At 48.3% G+C, this 23,720-nt stretch overlaps 1 protein-coding gene across 2 annotated transcripts in view; it reads right to left on the reverse strand.

Annotated features, from left to right (window-relative positions):
* The window catches only part of TCEA3 (transcription elongation factor A3), a 33,802-nt gene continuing 10,082 nt past the window's right edge, over positions 1-23,720 (reverse strand). Inside the window, exons 5-11 of one of the 2 annotated variants that reach the window (XM_033113634.1) lie at positions 21,807-21,869; positions 12,039-12,202; positions 11,816-11,872; positions 8,830-8,984; positions 4,111-4,257; positions 2,379-2,450; positions 1-119 (exon numbers count right to left, since the gene is read on the reverse strand). In XM_033113634.1, coding sequence (XP_032969525.1) covers positions 111-119; positions 2,379-2,450; positions 4,111-4,257; positions 8,830-8,984; positions 11,816-11,872; positions 12,039-12,202; positions 21,807-21,869 — 667 coding nt within the window. In that variant the 3' untranslated portion in view covers positions 1-110. The remainder of the gene's footprint in view (positions 120-2,378; positions 2,451-4,110; positions 4,258-8,829; positions 8,985-11,815; positions 11,873-12,038; positions 12,203-21,806; positions 21,870-23,720) is intronic. The other variant, XM_033113635.1, reaches the window with a different exon arrangement.

A 23,720-nucleotide genomic window follows, 5' to 3' on the forward strand; every position in this document is an offset into this window, starting at 1 on the left:
TCAGCATTTTTCTTCATTTTAATTTTTATTTTTTCTCCAGTTATGACGGCTTAGTGCTTTCTCTTTGTTCTTCTTCACCTTGTTCACTGAAATCCTGGCTGGCAGTTCTATCAGCAGAACTACAAAACCAAAAAGGCAACAACATTTTAGAGCTTTCCCTGTGTCACCCAAGGAGGCTAGGGACAGGGGGAGCGGACATGAAAAAGAAAGCAGGGTCTAGAGCCACACAGACCAGACTCCAAATCCTAGCTCTGCCATTATTAGCTTGTGACTTTGAACAAACCATTCATCTGTAAAATAGGGTAACAATGCCAGCCAATGCACGAAGGCTATTGGGTACTGAATGAATGGAAATTTGATATCAGACATGTGGTGAGCTCTCAATTCATAGTCAAGCTATCCCTGGGATTATTACTAATCACCTGAGTGGACTTTAGGACTTCCACGTGGCATTGGACGCTACCTGAAAATGTCAGAAGCCATGTAGCTGCCACCTCTAGTGGGCCCTGCCTCTCCAACTAATAGGAATGAGGGAGGAAGAGTTGGGTTTGGAACAGGCGGAATGTCCTTTTCCCAGTAGTAACGATGAGGCTACCGTTTATTGAGCACTTATTCTAGGCTAGGCTCTATTAACATGCATTAACTCATTTCATCCTATCACCCTAGGAGGCGCTGTGTCAAAGGTAAAGAAGCAATGTGGAGAGGTTAAGGGACTTGCCCAAGCTCCCATAGGTGGGTGACAAACTCAGAATAATAATGGTTTCTATGTAGCAGAAACATATGTACTTCAGGGCTTTTATGGATGGTTGTACAGGTTGTTCACTGCACAAGAGAGCCTGGCCAAAGGGACAAATTGGGGCTGAAACTCAGCCCCTGCTCTGTTTGCCAAGCTCTGCTCTGTACCCTGGTGCAAGGCTGTGTCTACCTAGAGGCAGGGACACCTTTTTTCAATTTGACGAAGATACTATATGAGCTAGAGACCATGTCAATTAATGCTTTATGTGTATTACCTTCCCTAATCCTTAAAACAGCTCTGTGGGCTACATAGTAATACCCCCATTTCATAGATGAGGAAATCCAGGCCTAGAGAGTTCAGGTCACTTAGCTAAGTCACTTTGTAAGTGATAAAGCTAGGATTTGAACCTGCTGCTGAAGCCATACTCTATACTACTCTGTACTGGCGCCATCCCTAAGTGCTCAAAAGATGAATGAAGGAAAAATGCATACTCGTCTGACTTTTACCTTTAAAAATATGGCAGTTCTAATGAGGCCCCAGGGCTATCAAGGTCCTCAGTAAAGCTGTAGAAACAAAATCGATCAGGAATTTGGAGCATTATGTTTCAGTGCTCCCAACTGTGTGACTTGATGCTCATTAAGTATTTTGGTAGCTCAGTTTCCTTTTTTGAAAGTACAGTACTAAAAAGGAACGTTTCTCATAAAGTGTGTGGCATATGTAATAACCTTCACATCAACTATGGAAGAAAGGCATTATTGTCACCCTTTTGCTCAGGGAGGTGAGTGACATGCTCAGGATCCCCCGGCCAGTAGTGTAGAGCGGAGACCTGAAACCGGGGATCCCGACTCCCAGTCCCACGCTGAGTCTTGGGCTCCCTGCGAAGTACCTTAGAACACTGGGAGTACCTGCTGCCTGCCTGGTGGCCCAGACATCACCCAGTGCGCATGCAAGGCAGATGGTACTGGAAACTGACATGAATCACATGACCACACTGAGTTCTTTCAGAAGAAGCCGTGGCAGGAAGGAACAGTCTGGGAGGAGGCTTTGCTTGGCTCTTATGCCTCAAAACCAAACCTCTGCCTTTGCAGGAACTGGGGCAACCCAGCTTACAGCCTCGGGTATTGGAAGCTTTTCCAGAGCTGCCTTGAGAGGGGAGAATGACCTGGGAGCCCTGCAGGGGGAGGCCCCTCTGACAGGGCTCAGACTTCCTCATCCCTGGCTGTGGCCAGGTTCAAAGGAAATACCATCTGGGAAAGCATTTTCCAAAGAGGTGGGGTCCAAATGCAAAGTGCTATTGTTTTCCTCCCCTCTGTGGATCTGGGGGAGGGGGAACGACTGAATCCATCTGTGCTCAAATGACTGACTTGCCCTCCTCTGATAAAATGTAGGCTGCTATTCCCACCAGCTGGGTGCCTTCCAGAACGAAAACATGCACGTGTACTCTCCCCCTGCCTCACCGACCACGACCTGCCATGATCTCCAACTCTGCAGACCCCTCTGCACGGGCTGGTAAGCCCCTTTTCCACCCCCACCCCCGCCTCCCACCCCATGTAAGAGGCCCCTTCTTGGTTGTGGGCACACTACTCCTGTGGGATAGGATCTGTGGATGACAGGGGAGGGAGAAAGACACAGACATACAGACCTTCCAGCGATTGCCGCATTCGTTGCACAAGACAAAGGTAGTCATGGGCTCATCAGCGCTGCGTGTCTGCACCTGAGAGAGGACCGCTCATGAAGAAGTCACTCCCCTGCTTTAGGACTGCCATAGCTCCCACTGTCTGTCTGAGTAGGTCCCGATCCCAGAGCTTGGCACTGTTATTCCCACCCCACTTTGGCAATTCCCTTATCACTGAGAACCCCATAATATGTATTTTCCTTTCCTCTTGCAGGTCTATCAGCTCACTTCAGTATCTCACCGGCTCAGCCTGGCTTTTGCCCTTTCTTTTTCGTTGATCCTTCTGAACTGATCTCTCTTCTCTTTCCTCAAGTCTCATCTCCGACAGGAAGTGGTCCCTGACTTACCTCTGAACACACCCTATTGGATGTGCCTCGGTGATCAGAACTTGCATGAGCTGGAAGCATCCTTAGAGATCACCTTATTTTACAGGGAAGAATTGAGGCCCAGAGAGGAGACGAGTTTTGAAGATCATTGGGACTATTTAATGTTATGTTTTCTAGTTTCTCATCCCCTTAACCAAACCATTCAGGTGCAGGAACTGGGTTTCGCACAGCAAGTCCCTGGCATTTCCAGATTTAACAATTGCTGTTCTAATTTTCTACAGCCAATCCTGGATGGCCATAACATACAGCATGTTGTTACTCTGCTGACACGCAGCTAGGAATGATGTCAGCTGCGAGTCTGTGGCGTGGGAGGTAGTCCCTTGGCTAATGAGTGAGCCAGGAGGACACAGCTTAGCACAGCCTTTTCACTGAAGAGCAAGGACACCTGAGGAAGGATAACACTGGGGTTGCCCCGTGCAGAGAAAACTTTGCTAATGGGCAAATTTCTTCTGGTGGGAGGCGAGGTACAGGAAGCACATTCTTCCACGTGGAAATGTGCTTGGAGGAGAGCAGGAGTTTACACAAACATCTCCAAATTCCTGAATGGGAATTGTCCGAGGGACAACTCCTACTGGCTAGGCTGACTGTTGCTGATGCCACAGATCCCACCAGCAGGGTGCTCTTGAGAAATCTTTCTTGCCGAACAGATGGAGGAATGAATAGAGTTCTAGAAAGACTAGGTGCCAATTAGAATCCAAGAATGTGGGTGCCCCAAGGGCATAATATGTATGACCCAGAAACAGGACATGGTTCTCTGGTTTTAAGTCTTCCAGAAAAGGGGCCTTCACGGCTTTCTGTGTCACCCCACACTGGGCAGTGGGCTTCACCCTTAGGACTCGGGGCTAACTCCCTTAGGCTTGACACACGACGCTGCCTGTATTGCAGGCAGAAAGGTCTGGGTCTGGACTGATTCCTACCTCTGCCCTGATCATCTTTGCCATCTTGGGCAAAGCTGCAAAGCTTGTTTCCTGTCTGGGCCTCAGTTTCCCTGTGTGTCACATGAGGGAGCTGAGTTTTATATTGCTACATACCTTTCCAACCAGCTGTGTCTCTACCGTTCTGTGCCCTGTAAGCCTGATTCCTCTTATGCTTGCTTCAGAGCCAGCCAGAACGTGCTGGCCAAGCCTCACAAACACAATTTTGGGTGCTTGTAGATGCAGAGGAGCATTTTCTGGAAGCCACAGGTGCATCATACTGGTGACTAAGACTTGTCCTTCTGTCTGCAGCCCTCCCCCCCTCTGGATCTTCCCTGAGCTCTCTCCCTCTCTCTCTGGGTCTCCACCTCTCTGCCCCTGTAGCCTCCTCCACCATACCTGGTTATAGGTACAGTTCTTCTTCTTGCATTTGCTGCACTGGAAGAGGTCAGTGGTGGTGCCGCCTGTCTTGGCCATCTGGTGCTCACGGATAGCCTCCTGGGTCATGGCATTCCTCAGTTCCCGCAGCTCGTCACTGGCCATTTCCTGCAGAGAAACAAGTCTGCCTTTCAGGGCTGGGGAGTCACAGGGGCCCTGCCCCACACCTAGTTTCTAGAAAGCTTGAACAGAGGAGAGGGGAACATGATGGACTGAGTACAAGAAGCTGGAGGGAGGCCTGGACTCCTGGGCCTGCCCCCGTTGGGAAAAGGCTATACCCAAAGAGTCCCCATTCTGGCTTTGGGCGGAAGAACAAACTTGGAGGGACTCTGGCTGGGCCAAGCGCAGAAAGGCGTGTATAGGAAAGCAGAAGGCAAACAGCTTCTGCCCAAGGAGGATCACCACTCTTAATTTACTGTGTTAAATTCAAGGACCAGGTCCTCGGATCTAGTGCTCGCCCTGCCTGTCAGGACCTTAGGTCCTGCCTCACCCTTCCTGCCTGAGCTCACTTGACCACTGACCTATGATCTATGACGTCCCCCTTATGCTTCCGTTCTGGACTTGACCCAGGGCTGGTCCAAGCTGTGATCACCACCCAGCCCATTCTGCCTTGTAGGAACCTTGGTCTCACTATAACTTGCTGCTGCTGTGCCCAGCACGCGGGACCTGAAGCTCCTGGGTTCCCACAACTAACTGCTCAGCTGTGAGTGCATCACAGAACCTCTTTTTCCGTAAGTTCCTACAGAACAGAGTGGACTTGTGTCAACTCACCACAGACATTCAGTGTCTGCATGATGTAGGCCCTCCCCGTGAATCATCTCCCTGGCCATTTGACTCCTCTTCAACCTCTGCCAGAGGAGAGCAGAGACGGGACGCTCACACTGGAGCGAGCTCTAGTTAAGGTTGGTGTGGAGGGAGGAGGATGGCAGAAACTAACGTTAAAATGAGGATTTGCTACTGGCTAAAGCATTTTCATTGTTGCTGTCTATCCTGACACCTTAAACCATGGAGAACAGAGTTGGCACAAAGGTCAAATGATTTTAGTGACCACTAAATGTAATGCTGACCACTGTATTATAACCACTTGGGTTTGTTGAGGAAATACAGATTCCTATGAATCCAAAACTTGAAGGGCAGGCCCAGGCATATCCATTTTTACTAGTGTCCACAAATTATCCTGGTACTCACGAATGTTTAAATCCTACTGTGCTAAATTTAAGGACTAGGTCCTAACCCAAGGCGGGGGTATATAGAAAAACGAGTCAACCCAAGGCCATATAAGCAAAGAGCGGCTGACTTTAATTTGGGGAGATTTTCCAGAGCATAATGCGTTCGTTCATTCAGAATCTATTGGATGTCAATTTACTGAATGTCTTTAACTGCATTAGTTTGCTGGTAAACTGGCTTTGGCTGTAGGGTTGGCTGATTTTGTAGCATTTACCTATTTCCATGGTGTAAATACTTCCACCATAGCCAATTTCAAGCTCCTAACGTGGTGTAACTGAAGGCAGAGTTGGGACCAGCTACACATAATCGTCTCTCGAGAGCCGGTAGGAGCTGCTGGCTCCAGCACACCACTGACTCGAGGCCCTCAGCATTCAGAGAAGATTTGGTTCCTGTCCGCAGGTAATGGTAATCTGGGGGAGTAGCCAAGCATTTATAAACGATTGCAAGGTAGAGTTTGAAGTCCCAAAGCAAAGCTATACAAAGTACAGGGAAATCCCCCGAGTGTGGGCGCAAACTGCGTGGGGACAGGTGAAGCTCATTAAAGAAGCTGACACCTTCACCAGTCTTGAAAGATGAGCAGGACGTCCCAAGGGGGATGGCACACTCTGCACCAAGAGAATGGTGGAAGTCAAAGATCAGAGGACAGAAGAACATGTTTGGAGACAGTATTTGGAGTGGGTTCAGGGAGAGGCGTGTGAGAGACATGGCTGGGGTCAGATTATGGGAAGAGAGTCGTGGGTGCCACCTAAGAAACAGAGCACAGACAAAAATCCATTTACCCAGCAATCCACTTGCCTGTCTCTGCCCTGACTCATTTAAAAGGTGTCAGCATCAAAGGCACATGGAGTAAGTACCGTGACATAGAAAATACGGTAGGAAATGAGGAAAATAAAGGTATGGGATGGCATTGCTCACATTGTATGCAAAGTTAGAGAAGGGCCCTAAATGTGAGTTCAATAAATCTTCTTGGAGCGCTTATGGTGTGCCAGGCACTGGTCTCAGTGCTGGGTGAACAGCAGACAAAACCCCTCTGTGTGTGGAGCTGACAACATGTCCGCTCAGCAGCTCTAATGAATATCTCAGAATCTACTCCATTCTTTGATAGAGAGGAACAGGGAGAAGGAAGAGTGAGGGCATCAGGTGGACAAGGAAAGAGACACTAAAAGGGAGTTAGGGGAGCTACAGAGATGCAAATGGGGACACCCATCCACAAGGGCTTCCACTGCCTCGGGCTTTGCCTGACAGCAACTTCCTGTCCTCTGAGTCACAGCACAGCAGGAGGCCCCACCCCAAGCTGTTATTTTTCTTAGTGCAGCAAAAATGGTCCTATATTTCTTACAGAAGCTTCCTGCATGGGGCAAAGACGACCCCAGGACGAGGATCTCCTTGGCATCTGTTGCCTGGGTTGCCGGCAGTGGGGTCCTCGGCGGCTGGCCCTGGCTGGCCCTGGGGAGGGCCTGCTACACTCCTGGCTTGCTCCCCTTGGTCTCGTCAGCCTCGTTTTGGACCTGGGGTGACCAACCCATTCTCTTGCCCTGTTCCAGTGAACAGTCTTTGGGTTGGGGCTTGACTTCACACACCTATCTGGCATGGCCAGTTGCTTTGATGGGACTTCTGGGGCCTGTCTTTGTCCTGATCCAGACCTCCACCTGCAGGGACTTTGCTGGGTTTCGATCAACCCTGTGTCTACACCTTGCTCTTGGTTCTCCCAGGCCTGGTTTCTCAACATGGCTCTGGACTTGCTTGTAAGACAGGTCTTCTGCTAACACACACACACACACACACACACACACACACACACACACGGGTCCCAGAGCCACATAGTGAGGGACAGAGAGAAACACTCACAAGTCTGAGTTTCCATACAGTCACGGCTGCACCTTGCAGGGAAAGAGAAGACACTGGAAAGCCAACTTGAAATTTGTAACTCTAGGTATATACTGCTATTTGCTGGAAAAGGTCAGATGTTTTAATTAAGCAGCAAAATAACCCTGGTCCACCTGTGCCAAGTTCCCCATTTTATCCTAAAGCCAAGGATTTTATCTGTCTTATTTTGAGTATTTGAGGAAACCAGTGAAGCCTCCGCTCAGAAGAACGTACATACACACCACACATCCCACACCTACATATACCACACATACTCTAACCACACACACCACGCACACATACACTAAATACACACACAAGTCACACGCTTACACTAAACACCAAACATATACCACACACATCATACACATACACACACCACAAACGCCCAGAGGCACACTCTTGCCAGACAGTTTCAGAGGATACCCGACACCCTGAGGTACACACAGACTCCAGGATGTCACGCCTTTTCCCTCCTCTCCTCTGGGCCACTTCCTTTAGCAGTGCCATCTCCAGGTGCTTGTGAGGAATCCCTCTGTTAGCCCTGGCAGTAAAGAGCTGCTGAGTGTGTACAAAACGTCTTTCCAAGATGTACTCTGAAATAAACAGCTCTCAGTTCAAATTCTCATCTGTAACTTACAAGTTGTGTGTGGTCTCAGTTTTCTCACCCATAAAATGGGGACAGCATTTCCTCTTTCATAGCATTATGCTGAGGATTACATGAAATGGTTGGTGAATGGGCCTATCTTATGCTAATCCTGGGGAAGACTTTTCATGTATTAACCTTCTAAACACTTCACATATATGAAACTCATTCAATTTTTCATGAGATATCTGTTGTTATTTCCATTTTACAGATGAAAAAACTGAGGCACAGAGAGGTTAAGTAGCTTGTCTAAGATCACACAGTTAAGTAGCAGAGGCAGAATTCAAATTCAAGCAGTCTGGCACAGCCCCCAAGCTTCTAACCACTACACTATACTTCCTCAGACAGGCTCATTTCGTTTTCCTTCCCTAACTGCCCCCTTCAAGCGGGGTCAATCCTTCCTTCCTATAAGTTTCCATCATGGCTCTACCATGACACTTCCCACCTCTGCTTTATACATATCTGTAAGCATGTCTCCCTCCCCATTGTGACTGTCTCCATGGAGACAGGGACTCCTGTTCTGACTTGGGCCCAGAGCTGAGTAATGGGACACAGGACTGCACAGGGCAGAAAAGGGAGGCAGATAACAAAGCAGTGAAGAGCAGGTGCTCTGACGCCAGACAGCTTGCCTCCTGGCTTCAACATTTTCTAGCTGTGTGTATGGCCAAATTAGTTAACTCCTCCGAGCCTCCTCATCTGTACAATGGGGATAATAAACATCTCTTCCTCAGTTGGTGTGAAGACAGAACTAGCCACTGCACCTAAAGCACTTAGCACAGTGCTTAGTACGTATTAGCTGTGTTCACTATCCTGAGGGTCCAGAAGCCTTGAGGGACGGAGAGTCTGAGGTCTGGCTGCAAGAGCCCCCTGGCTCATCTTCACGGAGTCACAAGCCAATGCCTCCCACCCCACCATACAGAGGTCCCGGCCCTCGCCCTCACCTCTGCTGTCATCTTGGCAATGAGCCCGGCAGAGATGGCCCCACTGAGCACGTTCCGCCGCAGGCCGGGGTTCCTGGGGTCCTTGAGGTTGCTGATTCGGCTGCGCACGCGGTTCCGATACTTCATGTCTGTGCTCTTGAGCTCCTGGTAGATATGTGACATAGTCAAGGGCCAGCCAGCCACTTATGGAGGGGCACAGGATGGGGAGCCTCTCCCTGAAGCCCAAGGGGCCCCAGGGCCTTCTCTTCCTGTCCTTGGACCTATACAGGGGTCGGCACTTTTGTGACCTCTGACTCCCTAAGTATGGATCTCTCTTGGATATTTGGGGTCAGCCACATATCAGGGACAGGAAACAGCCTCCACGGTGAGATCAGGTCATAGCACTGTGGTGTCATGGACCCCAGGTTTGTCTGAGCCTCTTGTGTGACCTCAGGTGAGTCACATGACCTCTTTGTGCCTCAGTTTCCTTCTTTATAAAATACAGGGGCTGTTATGAGGATTCAGTGAGCTAAGCTGCATGATGCACTCGCGTGGTGTCTGGGACACATCAGGCGCTCAACAGTTAGGGGCTGTTAAGATGATACTGATGAAGAGCACCTGTAGTAACCCGGAGGTTGAATCCAGCTGGCAGAGGAAAACAAGATTAGGAGGCACATGTTTAAGACTCTAAGAAGTACTGCAATAAAGAAATCGCTGACTTTTGTTTATTCTGGTGCTCCCACTTCTCTGGTGATACATCCTTTTCTCTAGTAACACCTATGACCCTCCCCTGGAAGCTACTTTGGGAACTGCTGATCAGACTTCTGTCTCTCATTAATAGATGAGGAAGCTGAGGCTTAGAAAGGGTGCGGGCCCTTGCTCAAGGTCACAGGGCAAATTCCCGGCAGAGACAGGCTGGAAGCCAGAGCCCCCCCCACTAACGGTAATGCACTCTACACTCACCCAGCAGGAAGTCACCCCTGGCCACGGACCACAGTGAGTTCTCTGTCCAGATGCTGCATCCCAGACAGGCCTCCCACCCCCACTCCCCCTTCTGCATCCCTGGAGGAGCTCAGGGAACACAGCCACATTTTCTTGGTTTCCCAAGCCAAGCAGAATCAGGAAGACAAAGCCTTTGCTGGGGAAAGCCATATACAAGAAAGAGACTGCCGGGAATGTGGAAAAATGGAAACAGCTGACTTGTTAGAAGTGGTGGGAGGGAAGGTAGTAGTTTTTTTTTTTCTTTCTGTTACTGTGGTTTTAATGTTGTTTGTGCAATAAAAATGTAAAAAGAAATATGCCATAATATGCATTTGAAAGCCAAAACGTTTGTTTAAAAATCTGTGTTTGGGATTCCTGAAGGTGTGTGTCTGCTTGATCTCTGGGGGGATGGGAGGGCTGGCAGTACTTCATCAGCCTCTTCCCCACTCTGTCTCCATTTCCCGAGGTCATAGGGGAGGGTGAGGTGCAGCACAGAGCAGGGGGTCACTGACCACTCAGAGGAGCACATGCTAGCATCCCTGGCTGCCATGTCACTCCAAAGAGGATAGAGCTTTGTTAGAACACAGAGAGTTCAAGCCCCCAAACCTATCCTCCCCTGACCTTCCATCACCTAAGAACAAAGCTAAAGGATTGATGCAGCTCTGACTTTCTCTCCTTCAGAAGAGGGACACTCAGTGGAGGAAGAAAACGAAGAGGAAAGGCCGGGAGTGGGAAAATGTCGTGGATCATTCACCTTTGTTTCCAACTGGGCTCGAAGGTGGAAGGGACCAGCTTGGAGGGATGAGTGTCCCAGAGAAAACAAAGATGAAGCTTGTGCTTTTTGTTCCGAATTAATTAGAAGTTGTGAAAATGTACTTGGTGAGGTGCTGGATAGCTCAAGATATGCTGGTTAATAATTAAATGATGATGGAGAGAAAATCCCAGAAAATGTGCCGGAGGATATCAGGGTGGGCCGCGCAGGAGATGGAAGCAGGTAAGTTTATTGTCTACAGATTGGCTCCTGCCACTCCCCAACCCCAGCTGAGCTCCCTAGGTAGAGCCAAAGAGTCACTCACACCTCCGTGTGACACTCTGACCCCCTCTTTCCTGGGGATTCTGTTCCCCTTCCTCTACAGCTCTTTGACATGCAAAGCTTTGTTTCCAGTAAAAGAAATTCTAGCACTCACTCAGGGGGACACAGTGCTGAGGGATTGTCTTCCCCAAGACAAAAATCTTTTGGTGCAATGGGCCCATATCACACAGGTGGTCACCTTCTCTGTCTTCACAAGGCTGCTTTCAGATAGTGGGAGAATGGGGTGTATAAATAACTCAGGACATGGAATCAAAAGACCAAGGTTTGCAGTCCAGTTCTGACACCCAGTAGTTCCTGAGCCTCAGTTTCTTCATCTGTGAAGTGGGAACAACAGCCCTTGCCTTACAGAGATTGTGAGAATTAACAAAGGTAGGAAGTGTCGACTGCCCGTTACAGTGCCTGGTACATGCTAGGGAGTAAAACAATGGGAGCTGTTATCTCCAGAGGCTGGAAGAGGGGAAAAGGCTCAGCATGAGATATGCTGTCCTCCCTATCTACCCAACTACTTGACGTCAGAACCTAGACACACTATGACACAGTCTGTCTGGCACAGCAGTTGAGCCATCAGGATCTGGCATCACACTTTCTGGGTTCAAATCCCAACTATGCCATTACTATTCACTGTGTGGGCTTTGGCAAATGACTTAACCTCCCTGAGCCTCAGTTACTTTACCTGTAAAATGGGATTAATGAGGGGAAACTACCTCGTGGACTGCTCATTGAATGAGGTACTGCTCATAAACAGCCTACATGAGGCTGACAAGTGCAAGACTTAAGTGTTAGCTAGAATTAAGAACTCTGATTCTGGGGCAGGGCAGCGGCTGTCCCCGGAGGCCTTCCCCTCCCTCCTCACTGTCCTGGGTCCCCTGAATTTGGAGGACCTGCTGCTGGACACCCACAGGCACCCACAACCCCGGCACAGCTCAAGGATATGATCTTCAATTTCTGATGCCATCTTGTCACAGTTGACCCCATAGTCCTTGTAGTCGTCTAAAAGAAATTTGGGGAACACAGGAATCAGCCAGACATGACCTTGGCAGTGAAGCCTGCTTGTACCAGGGACTGGAGCGTCCTGTACTACTTCCATGGCATCGAGAAAGACGCCATCTCATCGGCCCTTGGGAAGCCCTTCCCTCCCTGGCCCAGGCCCTCTCACCATCCACCTTCAAGGCTGCTGAGAGCATCTCCACACACTTGTCCCGGACGGAGTCCCCTGTGAGATAGCAGGGCGCCAGGAGGCAGACGGACGGGGCAAAGGTGGGGCTCGTGGGGCTGCTGGGTGTTTTGGGCGTCTCCGCTTTCGATTTGCTGCTGTTTGATCTGAGGATGACAATCGGTAACCAACATTTTGACATGGAGCAAACAAAGCATTTATTGAGCAACATTCTAGATGTTTTTAGAGATGATCTCCTTTAATTCACACGACAACCCTGTGAGGTAGAGGTGCTATTTTAGGCACGTGGTATGGATCATCTCATTTAATCCTCATTAACGACCCCATGAGGTTGGTGTACTATTCCTACTTCCATTTTAGCACCGCATTTTAAAGCGCATTTTAGAGATAGATGCATTTTAAATAATTTGATTCATGTCACACATCTGGAAACTAGGAGAACCAGAATTAAAACCCAGGCAGTTGAACTCCGGTATCCACGCTCTTAACCAACCCCTGTGCCCTACTGGTTACAGAACAGTGTAACAAAGCCGAAGACTCCACTCTGATCCAATAGGCACTGTGCTGGCTGCTCTCTCTTTATGCTCTCATTGCACCATTAATTCACTCATTCAATAAATATTTATCAGGCACCCATTCTCCAGGTACTGTGCAAAGAGCAAAGGATAAAGCAGACAAGTCAGAAAACTTTCCTCCGTCAAGGAGCTGACAGTCTAGCAAATACTGAATGTCCCACCATTTCAGAGAGCTGGCTTTACCACAGTGCCAGCCACTGTGCCAGGCTCTGTAGGAGCATTTTCTAATTTAATCTTCACAGCAGTCCTAGGAGGTAAATACTGTTATCATCCCCATTTGCAGATGAGGACACAAACCTATAAGGAGTTACAGTGCTGAGATTTGAACTCAGGTCTGTCTCATTCCAACAATGCTTATGCTCTAATTCCTACGATATACTGCCTACGAATGATCCCATTTTGGTTTTGGCTTTAAAAAGACAAACAAACTAACAAACAAACAAACATATATGTATATATAAGCACAGATGATTGGAGGGATAACTGTGTGTCTTGGTCTGCCTGGATTGCCGTCATCAAATACTAGATTGGGTGCCTTAAACAACGGTATTGATTTCTCACAGTTCCGGAAACCGGGAAGTCCAAGGTCAAGGTGCTGGTCAGTTTCGTTTCTGGTGAGAGTTCTCCTTCCTGGCCTGAGATGCCCACCTTCTCACTGTATCCTTACATAGAGCGCGAGCGAGTGAGCGCTCAGGTGTCTCTCCTTTTAAGGACCCTTCTCCTATTGGATCCAGCCCCCCCTTATGACCTCACTTAACCTTAATTACCTCCATAAAGGCCCTACCTCCACATACAGTCACATTGGGAGTTGGGGCTTCAACCTATGAATTTGGGGAGGGGAGGCACAAACATTCAGACCATAACAGCATGTTAATAACAATTATCTATCTGAGATGGGATTACAGCAGATTGTCATTTTCTTCTTTTGCTTATACATATTTTCTTAATCTTCTATGAAGAATATATCTACTTTTATCATGAGAAACACTTTTTTTCTTTAACATTTGACAATTATGAGAGGCAACTCCATGCTGAGGGCTCAGACAGGCTTCCTGTCTTCCTGTTCTCAAGGAGCTGCCAGCAAAAGGTGGAAGCAACCCAAGTGTCCATTGATAGGTGACTGGATAAACAAAATGTGGTGGACACGTACAATGGAATATTATTCAGCCATAAAAGGGAGTAAAATTCTGAAACATGCTACAACATAGATGAACTTAGAAGCCATTATAAGTGAAATAAGCCAGATACAAAAGGGCAAATGTCGTATCATTTGACTTGTATGAGAGACCTAGAGTAGTCTGATTCATAGAACTAGAAAGTCAAATAGTGGTTTCCAGGAGTTGAAGGAGAGGAAACTGGAAGTTAGTGATTAACAGGTACAGAGTTTCAGTTTGGGAAGACGGAAGGGTTCTGGAGATGGATGGTGGTGATGGTTGCATAATAATGTGAATATACTTACTACCACTGAACTGTACACTTAAAAATGGTTAAAATGGGTAAATTTTATGTTACGTATATTTTACCACAATAAAAAAAAAATCTATATAGTAAGTTCAATGAATGAAAGTAGCAAGAAAACCTGAACTAGGTAATGATAACTAATCATTATGTTTAGTTTTATGTATGTGGTAAATTTTAATCCATTTGAAAATGATAAAATATCTCTTTTTCCCTCATGCTAAAAAGAAAGGTTAACTCGGCAAATTTTATTACATATATTTTACCACAATAAAAAGTTGAAAACAAAAAGCAAAAAAAATGAAGTACTGATACATACAGCCAAAAAACCAAGCCAAGGCTCAGACTCCAACAGCTTCTTGTTCCCTTTTCGGTCCTCGTGAAGAGGGTGCTGTATGACGCAATGAGAGGTATCCCCCAGCATCCCATGGTGGCCCATGAAAATCAGCACCGTGACACCAGACCTTACCACATGACTCAAAGAAGGTCAAACGGATCACACTGCAGTGTAATTTCGGTCCAAGAAATTCAGCAAGAGATGGGGAGTAGGGTTGGCCACTAGAGGAGTGGAAGGGAAAATACATTCTTGGCAGAAATGCAAGGAAGAGTGAAAGTCCACGTTTGCATGAGTAACGTTGAGGGGCTCAGGGCCGCTGGAGGGTGAGGGTGAGGGAGCTGGAGAGAAAGGATCTGGCCAGACTCTTGGGCTTGTTAAGGATGGTAATAACAAAAGCTACCATCACTGCCTTTTTTTTTTTTTTCTTCAGGACTTTATTGGGGAACAGTGTGTACTTCCAGGACTTTTTTCCAAGTCAAGTTGTTGTCCTTTCAATCTTAGTTGTGGAGGGCGCAGCTCAGCTCCAGGTCCAGCTGCCGTTTCTAGTTGCAGGGGGCACCTCTAGTTACAGCCCACCACCCCTTGGGGGAGTTGAAACCGGCAACTTTGTGGTTGAGAGGACGCACTCCAACCAACTGAGCCATCTGGGAGCTCAGCGGCAGCTCAGCTCGAGTTGCCGTGTTCAATCTTAGTTGCAGGGGGCGCTCCCCACCATCCCTTCTGGGACTCGAGGAATTGAACTGGCAACCTTGTGGTTGAGAGCCCGTGCTCCAACCAATTGAGTCATCCAGGAGGCAGCTCAGCTCAAGGGGTCATGTTCAATTTTAGTTGCAGGGGGTGCTGCCCACCATCCCTTCTGGGACTCGAGAAATTGAACTGGCAACCTTGTGGTTGAGAGCCCACTGACCCATGTGGGAATCGAACCGGCAGCCTTCGGAGTTAGGAGCACAGAGCTCTAACCGCCTGAGCCACCGGGCCAGACCCCATCACTGCCTTTTGCTATTTATTCCTCTCCATAAGCCTCAGAGTCACAAGTTACTGGCTCCATTTTACAGATGAGAAGATGGAGTGATAGTTGCACAACTCCCTCCCTTCAGAGAAGTTTGTGCACTACCCTTGGGGTGGGAGCCAGGCAGTCAAGATGTCTCAGCCTTCATCTCTTGGCTCTGCCCAGTCTTCTCGTTCAGTAACCCATCAGGATCCGTTAGCTAGCCCTCATGCCTCCTAGGAAAAATTGACTCATCAGAGTTGAAGAAATCAGGGTCCCCTCCTCCAGGGTCTTACCACACTGAACCCTTGTGGAAGGTCCCAAAGGACAGCTGCGTTTCCTTCCTGCAGGGGGCGCCATTCACATTGTCACCGGGGTACTTCCTGGCGTATATACCTCACAGCAGGGGCAGCTGCACCAGGCAGCTCTGGAGCTACAGATGCACTACAGATCATCTTCAGGAAGGTGATGTTGGGCTTCTGAAAAGTCAGGCCCAGGGTGCTGTGTCTAAGAGTGAGGCTGACTGAGCTGCCCAGGCTTCCCAGCATTAAACATCTGGGGTTACGAGAGAATCCCATCCAACATCCCGCTGAGCACTCTTCAGTGTGAGTTCTGCTGGCGACCTTCTCGTCCCCGGTCCTTGCTGCTTGGCCTGACCTTGGATCCCTTCTGTCACCACAGATATCCTTGGGTTTTTGTGTGCTCTCGAGCCTTGAGGTTCCTCAGAGGTATGTCAGTTTTGCCATAGGAGTGGGGTGGGCTGGGGAGGGAAGGCTCTGCTCGTATAAAGTTCATGTTTTGAATTTCCAAAACTTTTATCCAAAAGGATTCCTAGCTTTTGTTTGTTTGTTTGTTTTTAATGCCATTTGAACCTTACTGTTCTAGACTAACTTACCCTGGACTCTACCCAACCCTGCCTGACAACTGGGTGGCCTGGCAGCGGGGCACAGGGATGGAGGAGCTGTGATCCAACCAGCTCTCTCCTGGAGTCAGATTTCAGCGGGAGGCAAAGGTGTGGGCGAGGGACAGCTGGGAAGGGTATAAACTGGAGTCTAGAGGCTGCCTGCTGCCAAAATCAATCTCCCTGCATCCAACCCTTGGTCCCAGCCACTGGGCTCTCCCCTGCACCACCATAAGACCCCCGAATCTGGTCTCCCAGCATCCTCTTGCTTCCCCCTACAATCTATCAGCCACACAGCAGCTTGGTGGGAGTGGAAGGGCTTTCAAAAACTCACAGCTGATCCCATCACTTCCCAGCTTCTGACCCTCTAACAGCTTCCAGTTATTTTCAGCATGAAGTCAAACTCCTCACTGTGGCCTTCCAGCCCCTCCACACCTGGCCTCTACCTCCCCTCTCACCTGATCTCATGCTACGCTGTACTCACTGTTCACTGAAGCCCCCACTGCCCTGCTGCTTTCTGTTCCTTAAACACACCTGTCCGCCCACCACAGTGCCTTTGCACAGCTGGCCTCTCCTCCTGGACGGCTCTCCCTCCTCCAGATTTTCCTATGACTCGTTCTTTCCACCACTCAGGCCACGGCTCAAATATCACCTCCTCAGGGAGGCCTTCCCTGACCACCCCAGCAGCACATGACCTAATTTCTAGCATTCATAGCACTTATCCAAGTCTATTATTAACTTGTTTATGTGTTTATAAACATTGTCTCCATCTCCAGATTACAGGTTCCACAGTAGAGGGACTCTATTGGCTGGTTCATCGGTCTTCCAGCACCTGTAACAGTGCTCTAGGGAGGTACTTGATGAATCTTTGTTGATGAATGAATGTAGGATAAGTTGAGGGAACTGGCTACAAAGAGTTGAAAGATACACCCAGGGGGTCTAGACACAGCTGAGTTATGTGGGGGACAGGTCCTCTTGTGAAGGCCAGCGGCCCCACTCCCTGGGCTTTAAAGAAGAATCTCTTTCTGAACCAGCGTGTGTCAGCTACGACCTGGGCCAGCCCATCTCTACTGCTGTGATGGAGCCCCAGATTCTTCCAGATGCTGCCCCTCGCTGGCTTGTGTGCCCCATCACCACATCCTCAATGTCTAGGACTCAGCAGTGGGGAACCACTGGGGAGCCTGAGGATGCTGCTTGGAAGAAGGCATAATAGCAAACAACAACAATAACAGTAATTGTCATTTAGGGAATGCCTGCACTGAAGTGATATATTTATTAAGAACCCAAGCTCCAGAGCCAAACTCCCAGATTCAAAGCCTGACACCACCACTTTTTAGCTATGTGACCTTGGGGCAAGTACCTTCACCTCTAAGTGCCTCAGTTTTCTCACATGTAAAATGGGGATAACAGTAGTACCCACAGAGTTGTTGAGAGGATTGAAGCACCTAAGAGAATTCTAATAAGGAAGTATTAGGCAATTTATATAGATTACCACATTAAGTGAGAGTATTAATGAACTAAGCATTGTGCACATATTGAGCACTTATGTGGGTTGGGAACAGTAATCTCACAATAACCTTGAAAGGGGGTCATAATTACTTTACAGATCAATAGACTGAGGCTCAGAGAACTGATTTGTCCAAGGTTATCCAACTAGCAAATGGCAGAGTCAGACTACAAACCTAGGTCTGCCTGCCTTTCAAATTCTTTTCAACACATCTCACCGTGTCTCTAAAAGGCAGAGTTTTCCAGAGACCCCTTCCTGGAAAACTAAACTGCTTGTTGCATTTTTTCCGCACCTTCCTGGCAGTGCACTCCCAGCCCCGGTCCCACCTCTTGGCTAGGAGCTGGCTGGCTGAAATTGGTTTCTAGGTGTTTTTTTGGGCAGCCACGCTCATTTTGCTTTCCATGCATAGAACTCGGAACCGGGTCAAATTGCAGAGAGGGTATCACTGGCGAGGGTGGAGGAGTTGGATTGATCACAGCTCCCGTCTTCTCCCCGGATGTGCCAGCGCCAGCACCATCCCGTGGTCTGATACCACTAAGCGCTTAGAAAATCCTCCCAGTCCAGATCAGAGCTCAGGCAGCAGGAGGCCCGGCTCGCTGCTCCTGCGCGCCACCTCGAGGACATTTAAGTTACTGCACCGCCAAGTACGCGTAACTTCTAGGCGAAAACAAATCAATTCCCACAGCGGGGGCCTAGGACAGCTGATAAAGTGCAACCTTCTTAAAAAAGACCCCCCCCCCCCCCAAAAAAAAATGCAACCTTCCTTCCTGATACATTGGTGTCCTTCGTAATCTGCTCCCTGGCACTCCAGCTCACCCATACTGCCACACCTTTATATGTGCCGTTCAGTCCCCTGCCTAGGATGCTCTCTCTTAGCTTGTCTACCAGGCAAACTCCTATTCATATCTGTCAGTTCTCAGCACAAATACTCTCTCTTCCATGAGATCTCCTGTAACTTCTCAAGTCATAAGGAGACAGTCTTCCTGTGTTCCCATTGTGTGGTATATCTTTGAAAAACATATTTTGGTGTTTGCTTCTACACCAGTGATTAGCTGTGTGAAAGCAGAGATCATAAACTTAAATCTTTGCCTGGCCTTAGAGGTTGCAAACTGGAGGGCTACAGATACATTTTGTTTGCCCTACTGTGTCTTAGAAAAATATGAATATGTGGCCAATGTTTAAAATTGGGAGTTTCGTATGAAAATCTAGGTTTCCTTAAAGAGCTAGAAGACATGGCCTGCATTTCCATAAAGGGACAACCAGCTGGGGCTAGGTAGAGGGTACCCTCTATAGACGGGCAGGTCCTCGCCATTTTGCCATGGTGTATACTGTTTACCCAGTATGTACACATGCCCTTGACTCCTGCAGGATGTTGTTTGCAAGGAGGTGTTCAACAAAGGAGTTCATCGAATGAATGAATGAAAAGATGAGATAGAGAGGTAGAGAGTGAAGGAAACAGTCTGGGTAGTGGCTAAAGTAGATTTACAAGACTTGCTTCTGCCCCTTTGGGTTGCCCACCCCCAATACTGAACCAGCAGGAAGGGGCACAACTGCTGGAAGGACAAACATTCTGCTTGACTGACCTTCAGGAAAAGAGGGCATGATGAGAGGGAGCCAGGAGACTTCAAGGCCATAGGCAAAGTCAGGAGAGGAATCTGGAGGTATAAATCCTTCCACAAATGTTGTATGTTTACATTACAGCACCAAACACAGAACTGGATTAGTGGTCAGTGTTTCATTTTGGGATAGGTCAGTCCTTTATGCAGGGCTGCCCTTCACAGTCCAGGACATTTTCCGTCTCTGACCCTTGCCTACTAAATGCAGTAGTGCTCCTCCCCTACTCCTGCTGCAGACTGAATATTTGTGTTCCTCCCCAGTCCACATGTTGAAGCCCTAACCACCAATGTGACAGTATTTGAAGGTGAAGCCTTTCAGGGTTAATTAGGTTTCAGTGAGGCCCCAGGATGGGATTATTGTCCTTGTAAGAACCGGCTGGCACCTTGATCTGGGACTTTCCTACCTTCAGAACTGTGAGAAATAAATGTCTATTATTTAAGCCAGGCCGTCCATGATATTTTGTTATAGCAGCCTGAGCTAAGATACCCCCCAAGTCATAGTAACACCCCAAAATGCCTCCACACATTTCTAAATGATCCTTTGTTGAGAACCACTGGTCTAGAACCAGGACGATGCTGGGCCCTCCAGGCCTAGGCCTCACTTGTGGCAGACATTGCTAACTGATCACAGAACTCTTTTCTTCAGAGGCAGGATGCAGCCTCAGACGCCCTCTCCAAGCAGCACTCTGACAATCAGCCTCCACTCGTCAGCTGGAGCTGGCACTCAGCTGCCATGTTGGAATTGGACAATACAGCAGCCCCGACAACACCTCAGACCTTTTGTAATCTTCATTAAGCATTAAACAACCTAATTTTTGTGCCTCTTGTTTTCTCTCCAGTGGCAGTCTTACTGGTATATTAGACCTAAGATAGCTGTGCAGCTCCCAGCCATACTCACCTATAGCCAACACCCTTACTCTCCCACCTGGTTGCCCCAGCGTGCAATATGGCCCCTGGACCCCAATCATTTGCCTCGATCCACCTGTAAGCCACTTCCTGGCCTGCCATGCTCTCCCTGGCCCTGTTTCCCTGCACCGACCTCTGACCTCCCTCTTGGGCCACAATTCACACTTACTCCTTTATCCACAATCTCTCCTTGGTGGTTTCATCCAGCTTCAAATGCTAGCTACCCACTAATGACTTTAAAATTTATATTTCTGGCTCAGACTTTCTTTCTAAATTCCAGCCTGGTATAACCCAACTGCTTATTTAACTTCTCCACCTTAATGACGAGTACACCCCTCAGATCCAACATGTCAGAACCTGAACTCTGGCTCTCCTGCCGCAGCCTGATTTAGTCTTCCCCCTACCAATTAATGGCAGCTCCATTCTTGCACATGCTTGAGTGAAAAGTCTTGGAGTTACCTTGACTCTTCTTTTTCTCTCATACCCCACATCCAATCTGTTAGGAAATCCTGTTAGCTCTCCCTTCAAAATATATCTGGAATCCACCACTTATCCCCACCTCCACTGCTGCCATCCACATATCTTGCCTGAGTTTTCTAAAGAGCCTCCTGGCTGGTCTGCTGCCCCAATAATCCATTCTGGGCACAGCGTCCAGAGGGTTCCTGACAAATTTGGTCATATAATTCTTGCACTTAATACCCTCCAGTGGCTCCTGTTTCAAGTCCAATTCCCCCCTCCTTTATTCATTCCAGCCCCACTGGCCACCTCCTAGCTCCTTGGTTTGGAATGACCCCAAGGTCAGCATGGCTAATTCCCTCATTTCTTTCCAACTTTTGCTCAAAGGTCACCTCATTGACGAGGGCTCTTCTGATTACCCGGATGACCATTTTTTCCCAATACCCCTCACTCTGCTCTATTGTTTTCCATAGCACTTGTCACCTCCTGAACCTCTGTAGAGTTTACTTACATGCTTTGCTGTCTTCCCCTATTAGAATATAGGCCTCATGGCTGCAGGGATTTTTGGTTTGGGGCACTACTGTAATGCTTGTCACCTAGAACAGTTCCTGGCACATAGTAGACCCTCAATAAATATTTGATGATGAATGAATGACTTGATGATTTATGCTACTAAGGGATAGATACCCTAACCATTTCAGCCCAGAACCAGAGATCCCACTCCAGGTATAGGCTCACAGGAAGTCTGTCCTCACTGGGTTCAGTTTGACCTTGAGAATGTTCCCCAGACAGTGATAGGGCAACAGTGATGGGTGAGCCACCCCAGTGAAGGAGCCACAGGTGTGATTGTGGGGTCCTTGGTCTTACTGTGTGGGTCCTAGAATTCAGAGGCAACATACCGTATGAGGTCTCTTTCCTTCCCCCGCCTCGGGCTTCCTCCATTAAAGTAGAGAAAGGGACACATGCTGAACAGGATCTCTGCGGGGAAGTCCGTGGCTTTCCTTACCTTTCCATCGATGGCCTTTTTGGAGAGGAGGTAGCCGAAGACTTGGAGTCCACAGAATCTCTTCTGAAAGGAGAGAAATTGGAGATGAGACTGTCTTGTAGGGTCACATAAGTACTGATCGAGACAGATCAGAGACTGGGGAGACAGCATCCTGGAACCAGGCCTCCTGGGCTGAGGATGTCAGAGCCCATCTGGAACCACAGCTGCCTGGGAGAGGAAGCTCCAGGCAGTGCTGGCTGGTCACTGTCACCTACCCTCCATCAAATGAAGCATCACAAGGGAAGGAAACCGAATACGTGCCAGATATGTTACATGTGTAATGTCATGCATTACTAATTATGAATAACTAATTCTCAGCAGGCCCCTCTCCTCCTTGCTGTCAGGCAGGCCTTGGCTAGCTGGAGTCCATGGAGAGAGGAATTCCTAGGATTGCCTATTCTCACGAGGAGCTGGAGAAGATCAGCTTCAGCCTCCCCTGCAGGTACCACAGGAGGAGGGGAGCACATAGGCCTTAAAAGAGTTGCATTAAAATGGCAAGTGAAAAAGCAGAGTACAAAATTAGATGGATACTCTGCCTAAAGTGTTGAAGAAAACTAATGCTGAGGAGGAAAAAAAGATGGAAAGAAAATACACCCAAATGCTAACCATAGTTATATTAGGGTGATGGGATTAGAGGTGGAAAAATTTCCTCCATTTTCCAAAATGCATGTAGCTACATTTTTTATACAGAATGCATTTTTCCCTTTTATAGATTTTTATAAAATTAATGTTTGTAAATTGCACCCCCACTCCCCATCTTACTTACCCTGCTCTCCTTTTAATTTCAGTGCAGATGTCACCTTCTAACAGACTATATCATTTTCTTACTTATTATAGGTATTGTCCAATCACATCCCCCCCATGTAAATTCTGCAAAAGCCGAGTTTGGTGGGTTTTGTTCACTGTGGTGGACACGTCCGAGCTGAGCCCATATCCCCTTGGGCACTCACTGCCAATGAACTGGGACACAGGGACTTTGTGCTGCGCGCCCCCCTGGGCTCGGCCTGTGGGAGTTCTCTGCTCCAGTTCGCATCTGCAGACCAGTAGGGCAGGAGTGCTGGGTGGATATTTACCCCAGCTTCCTCAGCCCTCAAATGAGTCAACCCGAGGTGTGTTTGCCACTATCCCCCAAGTTCCCCAGCAGGATTTAAGGCCCGGTCGCCCACAGCAGTAACCTGCTCCCCAATACACCCTGTGTTGACTTCCCTCCCTTCCCTGTCTCACTTCCTCACTCCTCTGTCTGCATTTCCTGAAATCAGTTCCCAAGTAAACCCTTTGCACCAGAATCCACGTCTCAGAATCTGCTTCTGGGAACCCAATCTAATATATCCACTGACTTATCCCAAGTGAATAGACCAGTGCCTGGCACAGAGTAGGCGCTCTCTAAATATTTGTTGCCAGATGCTGTGAAAACAAACAGTACAGCAATATAAAAACTAAAAAAGTGGAAAGAGAAACTTCCCCAGAGGTCACAACTATTAAGTTTCATGTCTTTCTTACCACATCACATGCATACAAACATATGTAACATTTATCATGATAAAAAAGGAAGGCAATGACATGAGTTGTAATCCTAGCCCTGCCCTTGGGCAGGTCATCTTCTCTGAGCCTCTGTTACCTCACCTGTGAAACGGGGAGACGAGAACCTGTGCCTTAGGGCTGACTGGCTGGCCGGGAGGAAGACATTAGATCTTTAATGACCCCATAGCAGTTCCCAGCATAAAGCCCTCGAGCTCCAGAATCCCAGCATCTGTTTTCCGGTTTTCCAGACCATCCAATGTTCCTGCGTGGATTCCCAGCTCCCACCTCATCCTCCAGGTGGTCTGGGAGACAGTAGGCAAGGCAACTTTAGGGCCAGCCCTAATGACCCTGCGG

The sequence above is a fragment of the Rhinolophus ferrumequinum genome, chromosome 9 (genome assembly GCF_004115265.2).
Source record: "Rhinolophus ferrumequinum isolate MPI-CBG mRhiFer1 chromosome 9, mRhiFer1_v1.p, whole genome shotgun sequence".
NCBI lineage: Eukaryota > Metazoa > Chordata > Mammalia > Chiroptera > Rhinolophidae > Rhinolophus > Rhinolophus ferrumequinum.